The sequence below is a fragment of the Camelus ferus genome, chromosome 15 (genome assembly GCF_009834535.1).
Source record: "Camelus ferus isolate YT-003-E chromosome 15, BCGSAC_Cfer_1.0, whole genome shotgun sequence".
Lineage (NCBI taxonomy): Eukaryota > Metazoa > Chordata > Mammalia > Artiodactyla > Camelidae > Camelus > Camelus ferus.
This window is the reverse complement of record NC_045710.1, coordinates 40043165-40062103: the sequence shown is the minus strand read 5'-3', so window position 1 is coordinate 40062103 and position 18939 is coordinate 40043165. Positions and strand designations below refer to the sequence as shown.

At 33.4% G+C, this 18939-nt stretch overlaps 1 protein-coding gene across 10 annotated transcripts in view; it reads left to right on the top strand.

The window, feature by feature from the left end:
- CCDC88A (coiled-coil domain containing 88A) overlaps positions 1-18939 on the top strand; it is a 104968-nt gene that overhangs the window by 4121 nt on the left and 81908 nt on the right. For 9 of the 10 annotated variants that reach the window (XM_006174455.3, XM_032497574.1, XM_006174456.3 and 6 more), the window contains exon 3: positions 17748-17856. The exons of the other annotated variant lie outside the window; for it this stretch is intronic. In XM_006174455.3, coding sequence (XP_006174517.2) covers positions 17748-17856 — 109 coding nt within the window. The remainder of the gene's footprint in view (positions 1-17747; positions 17857-18939) is intronic. 10 annotated transcript variants of the gene reach the window in all.

Sequence of the window (18939 nt, the reverse complement as noted above, 5' to 3'; positions counted from 1 at the left end):
CTTTCACTGTCCATGGGTAGTATACACTGATAAGTACTCAGCTGAAGACTTGGGGTGTACCCTCTGCACGTCTCTGGAACTTTCTGTGTAGCTCTGTCTCAGGCACTCTGCCTTGTATATGACAGTCTTGCTGTCTCCAGACTAAGTTCTGTTTCAACTCAGGGAGACCACTGTGCTCTGCCTAGGTTCCCTATTCCTGTTCTGTGGCCTAGAAACTCTTTCAAGGCAATAAAGTGGGGCAGTTGTAGGACTCATCTTGTATGTTTCCCATCTATTAGGGATCTATTGTCCTTTGTTGCTGATGTCCATTGTTTTGAAAAATGCTTCATATGTTTTGTCTTTTTTCCCCCCAGTTGTTTCAAGCAGGAGGGTAAATTTGGTTCCTGTTATTCCGTCTTGGCCAGAAATGGAAATCTGTTTATATGCTTATAATTATATTTTTGCCCTGCCAGTCTTGTATTTCTGCTTTCAGATGTGACATAGAATTTTGTTACAGGATTCTTACGGTAGAATTATTATTTTTTTCACCTAAAGTGTTTATTAAGGGTAAGAATATTGATTAATTTAGTGACGGCCTAGAATCTGAAAGTAAAGAACTGACTTCTTTATGCCATTTTACTGACTGCTGTATAATTTCAGAGTCTGTTCACTGATTTGGGATTCACTGTATGCAGGGATCAGTCCTGGGTTTCACTGAGTAGCTCCTTGAATCAAAGAACCTCTGTAAGAGCTTGTGACATGACATCCGTCCTCTTTAACTAATGGGAAGGGGAAGCTATTTTAAAGATCTGGAATGATGGGCCAGCTCTTCTGCATGCTGCAGGGCATTTTCCTACTTCAACCAAATGAAGTCCTTTTTCCTCAGTGCTAGTTATCAGACATAGGGCTTGGTGACAGTGAAGTGGAAATAATCATTTTCCTGTTTGAGATTTTATGCAGTCCTGCAGCCAATTTAGAATATTACTTGCTGTGAATTTTTAAGGAATTTGTGACATTGTAGTTGATTTCGTAATCCTGTTCATACTACCAAAGCAGTTGAAAACATAGTATGTTAGGGTTTTAAGTACCAAAAAAAATTTTTAATAGTATCAAAATAGTATTTGGAATTACTCTCTGTGATTCAGCCCCATTAGATAGCTATAGAGATCTGTACTTGAAATACCTAGTAATTGTGAAATACTTGTTATGGTATTTCTTCTTTTAGAGTCTTGAATTTGAAGGGACTTTAGAAGTCATCTACTCTGAAAATCATTTTTATATGACACATGGTCATCCAGCTTCTGCTAAAGTATTTCCTGAGAAGCAGCTTCATAAAGTGTACCTAAAGAAACCATTTAATAGAGGAAGTTGATAAATGTTCCTTAGTTTTGTCAGTGCTTAAGATTCAAAAGTAGATTGTGCTAACTTCATGACTATAATAGCTGTAAAGTGATTACAAAATACATAAGCTGTCTTACCAAGTATGGCATTGACTCTGAATTTTGGTATGGTCTTTGTTGCTTCTTTAAAAACACATTCATAATGTAGTCAGAGTTGCTGTCTACTAGTTTTGTGATTTACCTCCCAAACATTTCTCACATGTGTCTCTGAGTCTGGGATTAATGCAGTTGCCCCTGACTGGTCTTCTTATGTTTGGCTTGCCCCTCTTCAAGTTGTCTTCTCATCTGTGATCATATGAAACTCTCTAAAACAGATTTTATCGTGCTACTCTTACCTTTAAAATGGTTCAATAAATTTCTTCTGCCTTCAGAGTAAGCACATTACTTAAGTGTCTAGACTCCTTTGAGGTCTGGCTGCTGCCTGATTCTCTGTTTTCATCTTTGCATAGTACCAATCCTCAGAGCATAGCCAGAGATTGAGCAGATTTACAGTTCCCTAAGACAAGCAGTGTTCTCATATGTCTCTGTGCCTTTCTACACACTCTTCCTTTCCTTAGAACGCTCTTCCACTTCCTCTCTATTGCTTTCTTTAACTTCTGTGCCATTCCCTGGCTGATGCTGGGCTTAGTACTCCTCCTTGTGCTTCTCTAGGACCCTATATATAGAGAGTAAACCTTGATAATAGCAGTTCCTGGTGTGATTGACCCTGCTGACTAACCTGTGAATTCCTTGATGCCAAGGACTATATCTTTTATCTCTCTCTTCCTAACGTAGTGCTTGATATACAGTAGGTTTTTAATACACTTCTGTTGAGTGAATAATAGAGAGGCTGTGGGTAAAGTGTAATGAATTTGGGCTTTGAATGAGACAGACTTGATGTCACTTCTCACACACACAGTGTGTGACCTTAAACAATTTACTTAGCATCTTCACATCTCAGTTTCTACATCTCTAAAATGGGAGATAATGTTTCCTTCCTGGAGTAGACATAATCTCTGCTAAGGCAGGGATAGTATCTATTTTCTGTTTTGTTGACCACTGTATCCCCAGTGCTGGTTTTTGTCATTGTTATTATCCTGTGCTATACCATACCAGCTTTTTATGTTGCCTCAAAGAAATCATGATCATTCATAGCTTGGTTTTGAATGATCTCTGTTGGTCTCACCTCACTTTACTTCTCAATTTCCTCATTTATAAACAGGATAAAAAGAGGATGACACGGTTATTATGAGAATCAAATAAGATGATTTATGCACAATGCTTAGGATATATAGCAAGTGCTCAATGAATGTTAGCGGTTGATATCTTTTATTTCTGTTGTAATAATAATAATTTTCCCCTAGGCTTTCCTTCCCCTTTTTTTGCTTAGCAAATTCCTACTCATCCTTTAACACCCTGTGAATTCCCTTGGCAGAGTTAATTAATCTCTCCCCTATGATCCCTTATCTACTTTACCAAATTGGTAAAGTGCTGTGACTACTAGAGAGTTAGCATTTAGAGGCTAGAGATTTTGTGTTATGTTATCACCAGTGCCTAGCATAGATTTTGTACATCATAAGTTTTCAGTAAATGTCAAAGGAATGAATGAAGATGTTATATACTTTTATTATATAAAAATTTTGAGGACATTCTCTAGTTTAATATTGTACAATTTAGTTTGTTTTACATTTTAATTTTTCTTGTATTTTCTCTCCGTCTCCTTATTTATTTTAATTACCTTTATTGGATCTTTCCCCCACCTCTGTTATATCTTGCTCAGGTGAGGTGGTAAGATGAACAAGTCATAGTCCATGGTTTTATGTGGTTTTATATGAGACTGACATGCTGCCCACTGCGCTAAGAAGACGTTTATGTGGTTTTAGAATACACGTCATACCTTTAGTTTGGTTTCCAGTAACTTTCCTGATGATGTTCAACATATTGAGATTTTTGTTCATAGCCTTACAATTAAAATTCAAGTTAAGAATTTGTGGAATTTAGAATTCATAAGCTCAAAGTTCTGTATCAGAAGTGGTGGGACCCAACCTCCAGTCCCCATCCCTAACTCTGACACCACAAAGAGGTCTTCTGTGCATTCCTATGGACATCTTGCATGCATGCCTGAGTCCAAGCTCTTGTACTCCCTCCTCCAAACTGCTGCTCCTTGACCCAAGGTTGTACATGTCTGTAGCAAGTTCCACCCTCAGGAGAGATCTGGGAAAGAGGCCGGTGCAGGTCCTGAAATTGGATTAGAGATATTTGAACAAGAAATTCCAGAGTTCCAGATGAATGGAGTGTCATCAAGGAAAAGGAGCATATGGGTACATCCTCTTATTTCTGTGGACTTCTTGTCCAGAGGTGAGGGGCATGTCCTGAAGAGGGCCACAATGGGACTCGGGGCAGAGATCACTTTTGCCAAGATCTAAATACAGTACTTAGTGAGAAGGATGAAGGGATGGTGCATTCAAAAGATAAGTTCATTTATTTAATCGTTTCTGAGTGCTTATTCTGTGACAAAGTCTATTATGACAAACTATCTGGTAGGTGCTGTGGATGTGATGCTAAATAAGGTATGGTCTTTGTCCATTACTAAGAGGGACAAGCATGTAAACAAATTGCAGTGTGACATATGTGCTGAATAGTGGATTATGTTCTTGGTACAGTGTTGGCACAGAGAGAGGTTATTATTTATAAGGAGGAAAGGTTTCTTGAAGAGGGAATGCTTGAATTGGGACATAAAAGTTGAGTAGGAGCAACTGGGTGAATAGGAGTCATAAATAGTGGGAGTAGGAGGAAGGACATTTTAAAGAGAGAAAATATCATGAAAAGAAGTTTGAAAATGTGAATTAAAATGGTGGAATCAGGTAACAGTATGTTATTTTGTATGGCCAAAACAGAGATTGTATGCTTCTTGTACATGGTAAATGAATTTGAAGAGTTGGAGAGTGGGAAGCTGTCCTTAAGACAGCATGTTAAGAAGATTTTTTTTCCTGTAAAGAGGTGTATTATTTCAGGTTCTCTCCAGAGAACGGAACCAACAGGGTGTGAGTGTGTGTGTGTGTATGTGTATGTATTTAGAGAGAGGGAGGGAGGCAGGTGTATATTTATTTTTAAGATTTGGCTCAGATTGTGGAGGCTTGGTTAGTCCAAAATCTGATGGGGTAGGCCTACATGAACTGAGGGAAGAACTGCATTGTGTTCAAGGCAATTTTCTAGCAGAAAGTCAGTCTTTGTTTCATTAAGGCCTTCAGATGATTGAATGAGGCCCATCCACATTATGGAGGGCAATCTGCTTTATTCAAAGTCTGTTGATTTAAATGTTAATCTTGTCCAGAAAACAACTTCATAGAACATCCAGAATAATAATTGACCAAATATCTGGGCACCGTGGTCTAGCCAAGTAAACACATAAAATTAACCATTACAATTAGTGTTTCTTAAACTGGGTCCACAGGTATTCTTGGGGGTCTTTAGGACTTCTAATTTTTGTGTTTTCATTTCAGTAATCTAAATTATTTTTCAAGAGATAATAATAACAATTCTTTTGCAGTGAAAATTCACAATTGAAAGATTTTTTTTCATAGACTAAAACTAATTTATTAAGCCAGTTTTTCAAGTAGGGGCCTTGGACTCTTATGATGTCTATGGACAGATACTCACAGATTCTGGATAATTTTGTTTCTTTAAAAGATTTCACTCACTACTTTACCCCAGCTTGAAAAACAGTACTATAGGCTACAGAATATTGAAGGAATTGAAACAGATAGCATTTGCGTTTTAGAAGGACTGATGTTGGTGCTTATGAAAGCCAGAACAGAGAGAAAAACTGCACTGATGTAGAAATAATAAGGAAGAGAGAGAATGCTGAAGTTATTGGACTTGGTTACCAGTTTGGTATGGAGAATGAGCGTGGGATGTGTCTAGGATGATTATCAAGTTTTTTACTTGAGTGAAGAATGGTTGTAGTGCCTTTGTAAGTAAAGCATTACAGGAGGATGAAAAGTTGAGGGGAGGGGAAGTGTAGAAAGTGATTTTGAGTTTATTTTGGAATGTCTGGTTAACAGTGAGAAATATCTTGTGGGCAGGTGATATGCATAGGTCTGGTGCTCAGGAGAAAGGTCTAGAATAGAGATATAGAGATGTAGAGATATGAGAATTAGCTTTTAAGTTTGTAATAGAAACTAAGGACTATGGGTGTCAGAAAAAAAATATATAAGAGAGCCAATGACATATCCTAGGGAACAGGAACATTAAAAGGCTGGAGGTTTGAGGAAAGTGGAAAATTTCACAAGGCTGCTGGGAGGAAATCACAAAGAGACTCAGTTAAAGATGAATACAAGTATTGTCATGCAGGGTTGATGGCTTACTTGAGATTTGGAAACCACACATTTGTAGTGAAGCCAATCAGCATGGTAGAGCAACTTACACAGTAATGCTTAGCGCTCAGAAATTGACAAAAGACCAGTGGAGTTTATGCATAACTGAGGATTGACAGGTAGACGTGGGCGAGAATATTTTCAGGTGAGTAGTTAAAATGAATAGAGTGTGAGCATTAAAGTGAGGAGTGTCATCAGCTGCAGGCCGATAGAGTTAGACTTTGCAATAAGGATGAAGGAAGGTGGGTTTAGAAGGAGTGAAACAGAGTGGTGTAGGATGTTGATGTCAGAGGGGACTTTCAGAATTTGAGATTTTGTAGGTTGTGTCTCTGAATGGTGATCTAGGGCCAAAGTTAGACCATGGTACTGGGTGGATAAAATGGACTAGAGTGAATAAAGTTGAGAAGGAACTTATTTCCTTATTATTTTTGAAGCTATGGTCTCTTGATTACTACTAGAGATAGGCATTAGTATTTTGAATTAAAATAGAAAACTGGATAATAAAGACTGGTAATTGAAACTTTGATTACAATAATCCTTGTATTAAAAATTAAACTTTGTGGAACATCTCAGTAGTTTTTCTGGGAAATTTTTAAATGGTGTATTCTTTCTTCTTTTTTTTTTTTTAGAGTTTAAAAAAATTTTTTTATTTAGTGGGGGAAGGTAATTAGGTTTATTTATTTACTTTTTTTTTTTTTAATGGAAGTACTGGGGATTGAACCCAGGACCTTGAGCATGCTAAGCATGCACTCTACCACTGAGCTATACCCCACCCACCCCCCAATTGGTGTATTCTTAATGCGACTTACTTTCCTAGTGAAGGCTAGAAAAATTTTTTTTTGAACTTCACATTATCATTGACAACATGACTATACCTTTTCCCTTGAGTGGTGAAGGACCAAGGATGATGATTTAGTTTTAGGTGCTGGGTCCTAGTTGATTAAGACCTGGATTTTTACCAGGTTGTGGAGGATGAGAAGTTGTGGAGAAAAACCAATGGAGGCAGTACTCCGAACTATTTTTCCCAAGACTGGTTTAAAAAAGGGTGAACCATAGTAAAATCCTAGTTAATTTGAATATTCAGGGAAAGTGGAGTGTTGACTTTACTCATAATTGAAGGTTAACCTAATTTTCTCCATTTCTTTGTTTAAAATTTTTGCAAATGAATTAAACTGTATTTCTATCTTTGTAAATAGAATATACATGTGATGATTCAGAATCTTGTAGTATCTCATTTTAAACTTAAGTTTTTGTGTTAAGTATTGAATGTATATAACTGACTAAGATGAATCTATTAGTGAATAATGAATCATCCCAGGCATGTATTTGTATTTGAAAACAAATCTCTGGTTACTAGCTTCTTCCTTCCTTTCCTTCTTTCCTTCCTTCTCTCCCTCCTTCCTTCCTTCCTTCCTTCTGAATTTTATATGTGTCTTTTCAGTGTGTGTTGGTGGGTGTACGTTACAGAACCCTACTGTTCAGAAGTTATAAGTTTAGAAGTTAGTTAGAAGTTTGGTTTGGCCTCTTGAATGATGGATAGTTAGGGAAACCTAAATAGGGAGGAAACTATATTTGATTATACCTTGAATTACTGAACTTCGGTAGCCATTGATGAGGGGAGGAGGGTGTTTTAAGCTAGGGAAGCAGCTTGAGGAAAAAGTATATTATGTATGTGTATTATCTGGAAGATGGTGAGGGCACTAGTCTTAGTAGAGGATCCAAGCTGGGGAGTAGTCGAATATAAAATTGCATAGCTAGAGTAGGCCAGATTATGGAAAACCTAAAAATTAACTAGTATAATTTAGGCTGCATATGGCAGGCACTGGAGAGCCATTTAAAATTCCTTATTGGCAGATTAAATGTATTATTTCAGGAACATTAGTTTGCAGAATAGAAATTCATTTGTTCATTCAGTATTTATTGAGCATATACTGCTTATAGTATTGTAAGTACTGAGAATACATCATTGGATCAATGGAATTTAACACTGTATTAGTGCTTGAGGAACAGGTAAAGAAGATAGATGGGTAGTGATGGATGTCATTTATGTTTTTGGTGGTAAGGTCCTAGGTCAATGTGGGCTGTATGATTGAAGAGGGAGCAAGTTCAAGAACTATTGCAAAAGAATTGATGGAATTCTAAATACAGTGTGTGAAAAGGAAGAATGAAAGATGATGCCAACGTTAAAGCTGAACAAACTGTATTTAAAATTATGTATTTATAAGACAAATGATATGAAGTTTGGATACTTAGTTTTGCAAGAGGAGATAAGGATATTTAGTTTCTTTTTATTTTTCCTAATTTCCAGCTAAAAACATTTAAATGTATAAGATAGCCATGTATTTTTGACAGTGATGCCTAATTTTGTATTAGAAACATTTAAATTCCTATATATTTGTGTTGTTTAAATTCTTGTTACTATTAGTACATATTTCAGTTTTGAATTTATGTAGTAAAATAGTTTTAGGATGTGTTATTACAGTTCTTTTGGGCTGCTGGAATGCTTAAAGTCTACATTTACAGGATATAGCTTACCTGGGAGATTTAACAATTACCTGAAAATTAGGTTGCATTTTAACTATTTGTTAGAATTTAGCCATCTTTATAGCAGATTTCTTTTTTTTTTTTTTAATGGCATACTTCTGTTCATTGTAAGAATTTAGAGTTTTGTCTATGCTAATAGAGGTCAAAGTAGTGTTTCAGAGTTTATGTATAGCTGTGCTCAAATTTTTCTGAATATTCATGTAATTACTCTTGTATTACATATTATTCTGAAGATATAGGTTGTTACTGAGTTATTTATTCTGGTCATCTTTGCACAGTTCTCCAGAGGTTTTTTTGTTTTTAATTCTATTTAAAAAATTAAATTCTAAATTCCTAAATTTCTGGAGAAATTAAGTTCATTATTTATTGAGTATTGTACATTTTTTTGAACATCACATTATTCATCTTTGTTGTTCCCACCCACTTTTAAAATATTCTAAAATCTTACTCATTTGTTCCTGTCTTTTAAAAACTAGTGACCCACTTTATTAAATTGGCGATCCCCAAAACAGTTTATTCCCCTTGGGCCATTTGTAGGCCATATTGCAAACTTCTTTAACTTGTCTATTAATAATTCTTTACCTCCCTGTTTGTGTGCCTTTCCTCTAACTTGGTTTTCAGTTTATCACATCTTTTTCAATAGTACACTTGTTCTGTGTGTGGCTGTTTTTTCTCTTCTGTTTTACTTTTTATTGTATTTCTTTCATTTCTGCGAGTCCTTTGCAGTGCATTTTAAATAGGCATCTATTATTTTGCCTTTAATTGGTGGGCTTACAATGAAGTTAGCTTATGGTCCTTTTGGAGCACTTTTATGGTATATAGTCAAATGGACAAATTAAACCAGCATTTTGATAATCTTATTCTGCTTTTAATAGAATTCATATTCTTAGAGTTATCCTTAGAGTTATGGGGACTATTTTTTAATATTAGAGAAACTGATGATGAAAAAGTATTTTCTTATCAAATTTTAAAACGTCTTACTTGAGGTAAGTTTCTGTGGCTGTGTATTTTAGTTAATTAATTAGAAGAGATTATACTTTGGAAAATACTTTTTCAAGTTTTTCCTCATTTTAGGGGGCTTTATTTCTTCTTGAAAATGACAGTGATACCAGTCACTGATAATTAATCTGAACTATTTAAATTACTCTAGGAGGGTTTATGGACTTCATGTTAAGGATCTTTCTTTACTCTAGTGAACTGATAGTGTGGGAGTGAAAGCTATAATAGTTAAGTCTGTTCCTTGATCAAGGAAAATATCTAATTACACATCAGGTCAGTTTGAGATTTCTTGAGTCTTTAGGACTAACTGGATCTGGAGCAAATACTACACTAGAATACTGATTAAAACAAATCCCTGAGACCCTGTCTTAAGGCTTATGGACAGTGGGTGAAGGGTTCCATCACAGATCAGCAATGACCATTGGTGCTGTAAATAAGTTTTGTTTTGGTTGCTAGCTATGTGGTTGACCCCTGAATAAATGAAGATTCTGTTACTTCATGAAGGCACTGATTAGCATATTACTAAGTCCTCAGATTTCCATATAAAGAACAGGAATTGATTGGCCTAATGCTATTGTTTTCAAAATGAAATCAACATACACCTGGGGGTCTAGTTGTCTGTCCAGTCAAAATTATTTTCATATTAATATTAAGATGCCATTTGCCTTTTTACCTGCGTTGCAAAAGCACTAATGGTACAGAAGCAAAAGTAAGTAAAACTGCCAACACTCTAGCATGAATCAAGAAGTAGTACCAAATTGTACTGGTGGTAGTTGTGTTATTCAAGCTGTGTGCTTGCAGGTTAAAGAGAAATCCAGCTTCACTTAAAAATGTCCTTGATAAAGCAGTAAAAGTTGTTTTACTGAGTCTTGACCTTTTGAGTACACGTCTTTTTTAACATTCTGTAGGACAAAATGGGACATATGCATTAAACACTCCTGTTGCATAATGAGGTATGATGATTATCTCAAGGAAAAGTACTCATGATTTTTTGGGTTGCAAGCCAACCAAGTCTTCATTTTGTGGAACACTATTTTTGCTTGAAAGAACAACTTATAGACAAACTATAGTTATTCAGGCTTGAGTATTAGGCAGACACTTTCTAAAAAATGAGCAAAGTGAGCCTGTCATTTCAAGGAAAATAGTTGATACCATGTGTTGTCAGTGATAAAACTGAGTTATAGAAACCATGAACTTGGTAGCTTCTCAATATTTAAAGACTTCTTTGATGAAATTAGAGGTGATATTAATCACGATTTTTCTATATTGAATAATAAAATGTGCAGTATTTGGAAAATTCATATAACTCAATGAACCAGAAGTTTCAAAGTGACCAGTGCATGATAAGAAATCATGCGTCTGTAAAAGATCCGTTCAACATGTCAGGTAAACCAGTGGATTTTAATGTATAACAGTAAGAACAGTTCATTGATAAGGCTTCAGATTCCACGTTTCATCCTATGCTTTAAAAAATACCACCTTATTGAATTTTTGTAGTATCAAAAAAGATTATCAATAAGTATCTGAAAAGTTTATTAAAGTATTCTTTTTCTAATTGCTTATTTGTGTGAGGTTGCTTTTTTTCATGTACTTAGAGCAAAATAATGTATCACAGCACATTGTAGAAGCAGATTTCAGAATTTAGGTATCTTCTATTAAGCCAAACGTTAAAGAGATTTGAGATTTACAAAGTTGTAAAAGAATGTCACTCCCCACTAAAATTTTTCTGTTTTTGGCATCATAAAAATGCTCTTTGTTAACATACAATGAGTTTGTTATTTTTAGATTAATAAATTATTTTTAATTCTCAATTTTAATTGCTAATATAGTAAATATAAATAGATAAACTCACATAAATAAAAGCTCTTTAGAGTTCACAATAATTTTTAAGAGTAAAAAGAGATCTTCAGACCATAAAGTTAGAAAACTGCTAGACTAATATTATAAAGGCTCCTGTTGTCACATTTTAAGAAGTAATGGGTAGATCTTTAGTGATTTTACCCAATTCAGATAAAACCAAAGTTAATTGTATTGGACTTTTATTCTTTTTGTGTCCATTTGCAATATTTAAATCAAAGCATTAGTTCTTTCTGTTTGTTAAATCAGTGTATATCATTGCTGTACTGCTAGCTCAATCTTGGGCTATCTAGAAAATGTCACAGATATTTCTTTAACTTTTGAAGAGGTAACTTAATGTATCTTAAATTATGAGAAAGTACATGAAGGGGTCTGTGTCTATAATCTCTGTCATAATTATATATCACATACCTCTCCAAGAGTAACTATTCAGTCATTGTGAAGATCAAATTAATTAACATATGTGAAAATATTCTGTACATATATAAGAGATTATATTAATATTAGGTTTTATCGTTGGCCATCATGCACAGTGATTGAGTTTGTGCAAAGAGGGAGATACTAAAGTAAAGGAACACTTAAAAAAAAAAAAACACATATTTCCCTGATACCTTATTACTTGGGTATTAGTAAGATATCAGGACGAAGGTATCCTACCTGGATATCTATCAGTCCTGATACCTATCAGGACTACTTGGATAATCCTAAATGGTAATATTTACCCAATTAATAATTTTTCATAAAGCTGTTGTTCTGGTATATGCACAATTGGAGTTTAGATATGCAAGTAACTTAGTTATTTCAGATTGTTTTGTTGTGATATGCAAATACTACGTGGTTGTATGTTATGATATAAAATATATCAAAATTTTTTTAAAAAGTCTATACAACTAGATTTAAATTAAAGTTGCATGATCTAAAACATAAGCAGCGATACTAAACAGATGGTCCAAGAGGATACATAACAGGTTTGCAGTCTGGGTAGAAGAGCATAAAGCCATTAAAACTATCAGATTTCTGTTTCTCATAGATATTAGTCAATGAATAAGTAAAGACATAATCCTCGGTTATATAAGGACCAAATCTTAGAATATTAACGCTGCATAATTGCTAATTTTTCCTTCATTTTTTTACTTTAATGTAAATATTACTATATATAGTGGTAGATAATACTATTGCTTATTTATTGAGATTAATTCAACTTGTCATAAGTAGGTTATTTATAAATGTGAAACTGCTTGAGGCTGTCTTTTACTGCCATGTTGCATTTAACTTCTGGCTGGACAGGTTTGAGCTATATTGGTAGACTGTCTGCCTCTAAAACATTTTTCAGTTTTCATCTTTTAAGAGGAAATGGTTGATTTGAGATTATGTTGACTTGGAAATAGCTATGTGTGATTAGAAAGGTACTTGCTCACATACCACATGGGAATTGTTCAATAGCTCATCTTTTATTTTAGAAAAAGGCCTTTCCAAAGATAAAGTCTTTTTTTTTTTAACGTATGCTTTCAAAAAGAACTTAATCAAAACTTCATTAATTATAACCATCTATTCTGGGTTAATATTTGTTTAGCATTTTAAATATTAAACATGAAAGGAAGACAATATTTGGAATACTGAATAGATTATAATTTCTTTTTAGAGAATTCTGGACTCATATTATCAAGTTTGTTTAAAGCTGTACTGTGACTTTGATTGTATGAAGAAATAAACCTTAAAACACATGCAGAAATGGAGTGCTTTCTGTCTTTACATAGAATGCATACTTTTTACAGAAGAAATGTTTTATATTGTTTTATTTTCTTATGTTTATGCATTGTCTCATACATCTTATGACTCTGAATCTCTAGCATTGAATTCTACATATATAACCTCATATTTTTCCCTAGAAGTAAATAAAATAGAAGTCTTCTTGAAATAGAACTTTTTTGTCAGTGTTTTTTCCCTCTTTAAAGAATGTTTTACATGGCTAAAAGAATTAGTTAAGACCAAAAAGGTTCATGATGAAAAACAGTAGTCCCCGCCCTAATTTAACTCACATCTCAGTTCTGTCCCCCAAAGTAAAAACTTTTAACTTTTTTTTAAAGCAGTTTCTTCTGTCATTTAACCCCCAATATAGTGGTAGTATGTCTACCCTAGATTTCTTGACTTATCTCTTTCAGACATTATCTATTGATTTCCTGATAATGGTAGGTAGGTGAGATTTTTAGGTTTTTTAATACCATATCTTTGTATCTTCTTACCCTGTATTTCTAATTTATTTACTTATTACAAATTTAGTTAAATCAGCAGTCAGTATTCACATATAATGTTTCTTTCAGAGCCAGGTAGTCATAATGTAATCACTACATTTTTCTTTTTAAAAAAATGCTATTTTCCTCAAGTAACTGGTTTTCTTGATTTGTGTAATTTTCTGTAAATCCGCCTTTAAATATTCAACAGTTTTTCACGGGAGTAGAGATTAGGACTTATCAGTCAGTTTCACTTGAGGGAAGCCCTTCTCATATAAAGAGATCACCTTCTTGGGGTCAAAGGGCCTATTTTCATGACCCTAACAGATGTCAGTATGACTCTAACTCAGATTAATTATGAATCAAATGGGAAATCCAAGCCTTGTAATTGAAAGTTTATTGCTCTCTAGGTCTATGTCTTGAGTACTTAGCAGTTATCCTGGTCTCCAATTCCAGAACTTTATGGATAAACTGTGATGTAGTATCTGATAATTCTAAAGAAGTAGGAACTTTCCAGTTCTGATTGATTACTAAAATAACTCCCAATAGGTTCAGTGTAGATTGGAAACTGAAAGAGGCTTTTAGTACCAGGGTATCAGCCTGTCCTGTCAAAGAACTCTCACTATTCTGTTGGATTTGCTAATGAGTCTACTAGATCTACTAAATCTAGTATCTAGAAGAGTCTACTAGTCAACTAGAAATCCCCTCAAATCCCATGTAATTGTAGCAAAGATTTGTAAACATAAAGGACCACAATTATATAAAAGGATGCAGAATATTTTCATTCCCCTATCTTTAGGATCTCTGTTGACAGGGAGGTTAATTTCAGGTATTGAAGTACTTTTCTGTAAATTTTCCAAAATACTTTCTCTAGCATACCTAAATTGCATATTTCCCTTTTCCCCAGATTCCTAAAATAATTTCATCTGATACTTTTGGTGTATAAAAATTGAACAGCTCCCTTTTTTATATTCAGAGGCTGAAAAAACTTAATTTGAAACTTAATAAATTTTTTTTTGGCAAAAAAGTTATTAAAAGATTTTGGGCAAACCACAATTCTAAATTTTTTAAATTTGCTATTTCTTAGAGGAGCTTCATGCAAAGGAGACTATAGACCTTTCTGGCAACTGAATAAATTTTGAAATATCATATGAGGAATGTTGGACATAAAATTTCAAAAGAAACTTTAAAACTTTATTTAAAGTCACTTTAAAGAACAAAGAGAAACTTGGTAACAACTCTGTCAGGGACAAAGATAATATTTACATTGTAAAACTTGTTAAAGTGGCACTGAAATCACAAGTGCTCATTAAATACTGTGATTATACATGCATCCCAAAGTATAATCCAAGTTATATATTATCATGTAACAATTGGCTTGCACTATAAATTTGTACCTTTTTAAAGTTTACATACATTTTCAGTAGTAATATTGAGATCTTTCTTAAATAATTGTCATCAGATTAAAATCCAAGGTTTTTAATAAAATATTACTGTAATGAACTGAGGAGGGGAGAAAATGAATCTTCTTTAGTTTGAGTACTTGCTGTGAAAACAGAATCAGGAATATACTCAGACAATACAATAAAAACAATGATTTATTATACACATGGGTTTTATAGATAACATTCCTGAAACATTTTTCTATTGGTCTTTTCTTTGTTTTCCTGAATAATCCTGTAAGAGACAGGCTGAAAGAGAGTAATTACTTTGGACTTAGTTTTCTGATTTATTTCTGAAACTAGATAATCTCTATAAAGTGTTTTTTAGGTCTAAATGTTATTTAGGAGATAGTCATGAGTTAGAGGTATTTAAGGGGTGCAAATATAGAGTAAGGAAAATAGAGATAAAAAGATAGAAGAAGACTAGAGAGAAAAGGTATTTACTGAATGTCTGTGATTGCAAATGAAATTTACACAACTGTAGTATACCTAACATTTTTGTTACCAAGGTTGTTCTGCTCTCTTTTCCCAGTTTCAGATATACTTTTCTCCACAATGATAGCTTGGCTAAACTAAAGAATTATGTATTAAATAATGTAGCCACAGTATGTACTCAGTATTTAACTTACTGACAAAAAGAGTTGATTACATAAAACAGGATTTTCCCTTCAGCTCTCTGAATTTTTAACCATGACTTCCTGACCATGCTGCTGTTTGTCTTTTGACTGCCATGACATGTGATCTGACTTCTGCAATATAGTCTCCTCATTTTTTGTAAGTAACTAGTTCTGGTTGGTACCTTTCCCTGAGAGACCCACTTTTCTGCTTATAACTCCCATTTGCTTTGGGCTATTCATTATTTCCCATACATTAAGTGTAAGTCATCACAGGTTGGATTTAGCTTACTTTATTCAAACAACATTTGTGTTAGGTTATATGCTGATTTTTAGAGAATAAGATAAGGTCCGTGCTGTCGAACTTATAGTCTAGTAAGAAAGTGAGAGGCATAAAGACATTTAGTATAAGATTTACGATATAATTATGTATCAAAAAAGAGGAATAATTGTTATACCATGGGTTGGGGCTGATGGAGTAAATAGTCTAGGACTGTGAGGATGATACAGTATTAGAAGATGTAACAGTGTAATTCATTACATTAACATATTAAATAATAAGAATCAGGAGTAGATTTGGGAAAAATTCAGCACCCATTCAGATACTGAATAGGAGTAGGAGGGAACTTAACTTGAAGGAGGGTATCCATCAGAAATTTTCAGCAAACATTGTTCATTAATGGCAAAACATTAAAAGCAGTCCCATTAAGTTTGATAGCAAGATAAGGACAGATACTATCTCTGTTATTACTTGTTAATAAAATAAGTAAAGAAATGAGATGTAACATTGGAAAGGAGAAGATAAACTATCACTTGCTGACAGTATGATTTTTTTTACCTAGAAAACCCAACGAAATGAACTGAGTAAACTAAATTTTCAAGGTAGTTAATCAGAAGTGCAATATACAAAAACTACAGTTTTCCTATTATACAGTAGCAAGGACCAAGTAGACAGTGTGATAGAAAAGAAATCCATTTCACAAACAAAAACCCAAGTAAGAAAAAAAGATCTTAATTAAATGTATAAGATCTTTGTGGGGAAATTTTAAAATTTTACTGATGCAAGTCTTTTATCAAATTCTTTTTATTAATAAAGTCCTAATAAATCTCAACAAGGTTTTTCATAGAACCTTATATATATCCTAAAATTCATAGAAAAGAGCAGCATGTGTGACTAAGCAGGACCATTTAGAAAACAAAAGAGAGGGACTTGCTCTAATAGAATCAAGGTAACAATGAAGCTGTAGTAATATTTAGAAGGTTTTGGTGACACAGGAGTAGACAAATGGTGTAATGGAACAGGATAGAGTCCAAAAGGAGATCCACACTTATGTGGAAATCTAGTATAATCATTGAGGCCATTGGGAAACAGTAAGCTCTTTAGTAATTGATGTTGGAATAATTGATTATCAGTATAGAAAAGCTACAAATTATATTCAAGAGAACCTTTAAAAGCACCAACAAACAACCTGTTAGAGTTTAGCAAGGTTTGTAAAGATAAGAGCAATACACAAAAACTGATAGCATTTATATATCAGTAGTAACCTACTAGCAAATATATTTTTAAATATTACACTTACTCTAATAGCAAAAACTAGAAAGTAGTTAAGAATATAGCTAATAAAGGGACTTCCTAGAGAAGATTATAAAGTGGTTTTGAAAAAGAGTTCAATGATGTATATGACTCAAAAGCACAGGCAACAGAAACAAAAATAGACAAATAGGACTGCATTAAACTAAAAAGTGTTATCCTGTGTCATCACTTTGCTCTTTAACTTCTTCGGGGCATTGCCTGCTCAAATATAGTCCCCATTATCAAGTGAGGAGATACGTTTATTGGGTATTAGCCCATATTTTACATTCTTGATTTAAATAGATTTGGGGGGCTGGAAAGATATATATTCACACATATAAACATACATGTATATATACATATATTCATATATATATACTATATTCATATATATATACATACAATTATTCAATTCAATATATATATAAATATATATATAAAGGAAATAAAAGGTTATTCATTCCAGGAAGATGGAGAGACAAAGTGAGAATGAAAGGCAACATCTGACTACAGACTTACTGTAGAAATTTATTTTACCACTTATTTGAAATATCAGATGCATTGCTATGAATAAAAAGCACAGAATACATGTCAAAGTAGTCATAGGTTCTTTTGGATCATCTGTTAATGCAGATGAATACACAGTTTGTTTCAAGAAAAAATGTATTATATGATTATTTTTACTCGTCTGTAAGTTGATAGGTATATTTCAATATAATTTTAGTTTAAAGTATTTCTTTTTATTTCTTACAGTAATCCTAAATCAGAGAGTCAGAGGGTAAATAAAAAAGTCAACAATGATGCCTCACTTAGAATTCATAATCTGTCCATTTTGGTGAGACAGATAAAATTATATTACCAGGTAAGTGGTCCTTTTTTTTAATCTAGTATTTTAGTAACTGCTTGGGTAGTCAGTTTTCTGTTGTTTAGTATGTCACCTTATATATACTAAATGCTTGTTATGTGCCAAGTACTGGCCTATTTGCTGGAGGTAGAGTAGTAATAACATAGTTTATTTCTTATACAGTATTAAAGGTACGAGCCTGTACTTCATAATTATCCCATTTTTCAAATAATTATTGTATTTTATGAACTTTAGAAATTATTTCAGTTTTCTGAGAACTTGCATACTGCAACACTTTGTTAGTCTACTCGAATTTTGCCTTCAAAAACTGTCTTTTTATTCCTTTTTTTAACTTACATTGGAAGCATATTTCACAACTTAAATATGAGCATTCTTAAGGCTATTAACATGCCTCTAAGAATTGCTGTTGCTACATCACACAAATTTTGGTGTGTTGTATTTTTTTGTTTATTTTTATGCATTTTCTATGATTATTTAGAAGTATGCTTATAGATTTCTAAATATATGATATTTTTCAAGCAGTCTTTTTGGTTTTGATTGTTGGTCAAAAAATATGGTTTATATGATACTGGTTCTTTGACGTTTCTTAATGTTAACTTGGCTCGATATTGTCCATTTTCATTAATGTTTTATGTGTGCTTGAAAAAGATGTATATTCTCCATTTGTTTGGGTGCAGAGTCAGAGCAAGCTTGTTTGTTAATTGTAATGTTCAAACTTTTGCAGCTTGATTAATTTTATCTCTTGATCTGTCAGTTATTGAGAAAGATGAGTTGAAATCTCCTATTATCGTGATAGATTTGTCAAGTTTTCGTTAATACACCTTAAAGCTATGTCATTAGGTGCAGACGAGTCTTAAATTGTTATATTATTCTGGGGAAATCATACCGTTTGTCGTTGTTTCTACATGTTTTTCTTTCTACTGGTTTAAAAGTTTTTCACCCTACTTTTATTTTTTTGGAGGATCTCTTGAAGTCGTACCCTTTGTACTTTTCATAGCAAAGGCCAAAATTAATCAATAGCATTACTCTTTTATAGAGCAGTACTGTGACCTTAGAATACTTTAATTCCTGTCCCCCCTT